At 37.3% G+C, this 5728-nt stretch overlaps 1 protein-coding gene across 1 annotated transcript in view; it reads right to left on the bottom strand.

Moving 5' to 3' along the window:
- Positions 1–5728, bottom strand: part of LOC116185518 (transcription factor LBX1-like) — a 75269-nt gene that overhangs the window by 290 nt on the left and 69251 nt on the right. The window contains exon 4 of the mRNA XM_031510068.1: positions 4–98. Coding sequence (XP_031365928.1) covers positions 4–98 — 95 coding nt within the window. The remainder of the gene's footprint in view (positions 1–3; positions 99–5728) is intronic.

Genomic DNA, 5728 nt, shown 5'->3' with positions numbered 1-5728 from the left:
AGCGTAAGCCGATGGCAAATGATGGGCCCCCAATCCATATCCGCCCGGCATACCGCCGAAAAGCGACGAAGCTGCACTGTCGCTCCGAGGCCAATACGCTGCAATCAAAACCGAACCGACGATGTTCAATTACTACGTGTGTTCGTGTTCAACGCGAGAGGAACGTTATTATATCGTTCACCTCCTTTCGAAAATATATAAACCTCGATCGAACTGCGATAATATTATACGTACACGTGATGTTGCAGATTTTCTCGTTTGATTGACGATATTGATATATTCGAGTTTGAAATAGGTTTGAATAAACTTATGATCTATAAAAGTGTATAACAAGCAGATTGCGAATTTTTGGAAATGAATGTACAACAAGCGATGTACGATATATATATTTTAGAAATTAATTAAAAATTATTTTATTAATTTAATAAATATTAATAATAATAATTTAATAATAATAAATTTAATAATTATTAAATTATTTATTAATTTAAAATTACGTAATTCCAGTTTAAAACTTGATCGAATCCTATTAAAATTAGGAAAAATTTAAAGCGCGATAAGTTGGAAGATAATGGCTCGTGATGGACGAATGAAAGGTCATTAGAAGCGCGGATTCTTACTCTTTAAAACGCTATTTCATTTATTTTAATACGACTTCCGGTTCCCGAAAAATCATCGCGTGAAGAAAAAATAATTTATAATCGTTTGCTCTCGTCGCTCGTCTCATTGACCTATCTCAAATCCCTAGCAAGTGACAAACGCGATTTCTGGAAAAACGTAGCGCTCGATTCTTGGAAGAGAAGCTCATTCGTAATCTCGGAAATTTTTAAAAATCTTAAATCTTTATATCTGAGCAATATATCAGGACGATATCAGGACGAATGAAAAAATGATTTCTCTATTATGTGATGTTTTCTCTATTACTTATAGATTCGACAATATTTTTAAAAGTTTCATTTGCGTGAATATAACAGTTCGTGTATGAAGTATATAAAAACGTGATTTAAAACATAACAGCGACTCGAGATTAATTGCCCGATCTTTTAAAAATTAAATACTTCATGCATATATAAAGTTGAATATCTGCATAAAATACGACTCTTCCTTTCTCTCCCTCTACGAAATATTGTATAACGCGTTCAATGACGCGTTTTATGAAGTAATCGAATATATCACGAAGTTTTTCTTTTTTCTTTTTTCAGACTTTTCAATATTTTCATATATATATATATGAAAATTCATAATTATCCCAAAGAAATTATCCCGCGTAGGAGATAATTGCATCCAACGTTGTACGCGCTTTTTTTTTCGATTAAACGTAAGGCTAAATGATTAAATAACAAGAACATATTACACACGTAAGAAGCTCACGTCCACGAGGGGATCTAATCTCAAGATTTACAACGATCGCGGCCGATATTACGACGCACAAACCTTTCGAGATAACGGAGTAATCTAAGGTTATATCTCTCAATGGTATCCACGTACCAACAATCAATTGTCGTGGTAATAGCAATCGAAGTTGACCTTCGATTAGAATTGAAATAAACCTCGCGTATCCCGATACCTTCCAACTTGAAAACTTGTAGATACGTGATCTCTAATTTTCAAGTTTTCGAAGTTATTGTTTCGAAAAATTTTTTTTTTTTTAACGAAAAAGTAGAAAATGGGGAGAATATCGATACCAGTGTTGACACAAAATCTATATCGGTTAATCTCTCGCGTAAGCCTTTGGCTAAGATTAAATATAAAAATATACTTGCTATTTCTAGTAACTGTATTTATTCATTCGACAATTAAATGTGCATATATTGACCGGTTAACTGTATACATTTATTGAAATTATATATTCACTGCGACACACACACATACATATATATATGTATATTCAAATAAATCTTGTCTCTATATCTTCTGCATCCACAATGTGACAAGAACAGGTTTTAATTTGAAATTTCAGGATTATCTTTCCCCGTGATCTTCGATCTCTATCATTCCAATAATTACACGACAGAAATTCGAATAACATTATTATATATACACAATCGTCAAATTTTTTCAATTCTTTTTCTCTTAACGCGATCAAAGTAATTACCAAATTCCAAATATTTATCCAGATCTTCAATCAAAAACAACGAGATGAAAGCAAAAGAATCTTCGAATTTTCGTTCATTCCACACATCTTCGTGGCCCGTGTAACACGAATTTCGTGAACACATACACACACAACCATCACCAATTCGAGTTAATTAACCAATTATCCGCGAGCGTCATACGCAATTGATTTACCTCCCGGAATTAAATATAACCGGTGTAATAACGATAATTCGGCACCAGGAACACCGGCGCATACGGCGTTCACGAAAAATATTTGTAAATTCGGGGAACGAAGAGATAATTAGCCAGTCGACCAGGTATTTCGCCCTCGTTACGCGAGCCGCGTTAATGGACGCGGAAAACTTGGATGGTTGGTAACGATAAAAAAAAAAAAAAAAGAAGGAAAAATATGGATATACGCAAGAAAAAATGCGCGAGGAGAAATTGGAACGACGGGGGAGAAGGACGAAAGAGAGAAATAAATTCTGGATCCGTGAATCCGAAAACGCAACGAGTTTTGGTCGATCGAAATGATTTGGAGAAACTTATCTTTACTTCGATAGGGTAAAAAAAAAGAAGAAGATATTTCTTTTATCTTGCCTCGAGAACAAAACAAATGAAACGAATCATAAGGGAGGAGAAGGTAAAAAAGAGACAAAATTCCCTGCGATAAAATTTCAATCTCTCGTTATATATAATGCATCGCAACGTTACCACGTGTATACGATGTATATATATATATACATGTTCATATGTGTATATATGTATATATTATATACTAGAGCTAGAGAACATTATGCAGTTGCTCCAGTCAGTGAAGTAGTCGTGTAAGCCAGGCGAGGGTTCAACGACCGGTATAAATTAAAGCGGCGCTTGGATTTCAATGCCACGGCCTTGCTCAAGGCCACCGTACTCGTAGAAAATCAACGGTACATTTGCCGCAGCGTTTGTAACAATAAATTGTACCAACACCAGTGGAGCCACGTGCTTGGTAAAAATATCCTCCCTCCCCCCCTTCCTCCCATTTCCACCCATTTTTCGATACGATATTTTTAGATTATATTTAACGTTTATAGCCAATGTTTATCGAACGTCTAATCACGATCTAACAACGACACGAGCTCGTCGTTATTTCAACTTGCGAAACGTCGAAAACTTGGATCGACTCGAACTTTCTTCCTTCGACCGACACGCGACATCAAGGTTACCGTTCGTATCTCTCCGATGATTCGAGTTGAAAAATACACGACGATTCTTCCGTGACGAGAGTAGGAGAAGTAGGAGATCGGGCAGGTTGAGGGCGCGATGTATCATTACTCGAGGCGAGTAAACGGGTAATAATGGGAGATTTAAATATGATTCGAGGATATCCGCGACGATGATGGTTAATCGCAACATCCGATTAGAGAATTAACGCTTCGTGAAAACTTCGAGAGAGTATCGGCGTCCGGCCGATGTGCTGTTTGATTCTTTTTCTCTAACGAGCGAAAATACGATATTATAGAGCAACGAGTTGGCAGGGTGGCAACGCAGCAATTTATTCCTCGCTTCCTGTTACCACGATTACGACCCAACGTTTTTAATTATTACTCGGCTCGATAGTTATAATTCGTTTTTGATAGTGCTAATTGTGGCAGGGCGGGACGATTTAATTGGCGAGATGTTTTTTTTATTATCGGGAGAGGAAGAATTTCTTTGGTATTGGATAAAGAGGAGGAGAGAGTCAGGAGTTGGTTGAATGAAATATAATTTCGACAAGTTATGTTTTCGATATTTATTCTATTATGGTTACGAGGACACGGTTTATTAATATCCTTAACCGCATACCTTAAAATCGCACGTTTCAATAATTGAGATTACTTAAGATTTTATATCTTCGTCCGATCAATGATTTAATTCCTTATAAATGATGCAACGCATACTATATTCATTTCCTACTAATTATGAATAATTTATTCCCGATTTATTTTCCTCCGAATTATTTCTGAATCTATCCTCTTCCCTCTCTCTCTCACACACACACACGAATGGAAATAAAACATTTTCCACGCGATTCGATTTTCAACACGGACACACAAATTTCTTCCCTTCCCTAATGAGCTAGCGACGGTGAACGAGCTGTTTCGTGCTTTCCTCTTTAACGTGGATGCTTTAATGGCAATCCATTATTCGAGTAACCGAGCGAGCAGCGCGCGAGACGGAGAGAGAGAAAGATAGAGAGAGAGAGAGAGAGAGAGACAAGCCACATTAAGTCCGCCATTTTCGGTGCTACTCGTTCGCCATCGCGCCAACTTCCGTAACGATTCTCGATTAAAGGAACGCCATCAAATCAACATCTCGTTCATTCATCTGTTCAATCGTTATTCGTATTCGAATTTCCTTGCGATTCTCTCGATGATCATTAATTAAATAAAGAAGGGAAAAAAGAAAAATGTATAATTGAAGATTTCAACGATTTCTTTCAACGGTGTTTAACCGATGAATTCATGCGTGGATTCTCGTAACGAAGAGGAATTAAATGTAATCTTGTTTATACATGGGGGGACAATTTGAAGGAATATTCTTCGTTTCTCCGTTACACGGAATGATAAATGAGTCGATTAATCATTCTGAATGCGAATCGAATTAGATCGAGATCGAAGGAAAATTAAATGAAACGCAAAGCGAGAATGAAACTACTTGAGAGGAAGTAGCGTTCGAAATATTGTTTCAAGAGAAAATGATGAGGGGGATAATCTATGTCCATTAACCGACGAATTTGAATCGAGATTATACCGAGAATTGTAACCTCTGTGCGTTCTCGAAAATTCAACAAGATCGTGTTTCTGAACAAGGGTGGAACGGTCGAGTATGCGTCACGTTTATCGATTTGTGATTAAGCTTTTGAGTGAGAGATGGCCAGCTGGTCGGGGATTATTTATCCGGAACGAGGGTGGAAATAATAAGTGACGGTTCGAGCATATCCTCGAATTTAAAATTCTAACAATTTTCTTTCAAAAAGAAAAGAAGAAAAAAAACCACATTGTTAATGGATATAATCGAACGAGCAAATCCCCTCTACAAGTATCGATACCGCTCTCAAAAGCATCAAATCTTCGAAATCGACAGTTATTCGACCGACGAGGAAAAATAATAAATCGAAAAAAAAGCAAGAGAAAAAATTCCAACAAACTTTGTTCAAAAGTGTAATAAAAAAAAAGGACAACAATTCGTGGAACGATTCGAGACTGAGTCATCCACTGAAGGCGAAATAAGAGAACGATCGAAAGGGGGAGGAAATAGGATAGGGTCATCGATGGATCCGAACGTCATCATCCTCTGAATCTGGCTGGAAGCTACGAGTCACAGGCGCGTCGCTAATTTCCTGTTTTTCCATTGCACGTTAATAAAGGGTCTCCACCCTCGAGGGAAGGGGTGCGCATTGTTTTTCCGTTAATCGATGTCCACGCCGAAAGCTCTTCGCCCGTTAAAATCGTTAAAACCGTGCAATAAACATCCGGATAGAGAGTGCGATCGGTTATTGCCGATGTGTGAATCGTGCGTGCGCCGATATTTATTCCAAGACAGATTCGTCGCCCGACTGATTTTACGGTTAAAAAAAAAAAACGTATCGATTTATCTCCCTTCTTTT

The sequence above is a fragment of the Apis dorsata genome, unplaced genomic scaffold (assembly GCF_000469605.1).
Source record: "Apis dorsata unplaced genomic scaffold, Apis dorsata 1.3 scaffold_199, whole genome shotgun sequence".
Classification (NCBI taxonomy): Eukaryota; Metazoa; Arthropoda; class Insecta; order Hymenoptera; family Apidae; genus Apis; species Apis dorsata.
This window is presented reverse-complemented; position numbering and strand designations above follow the sequence as displayed.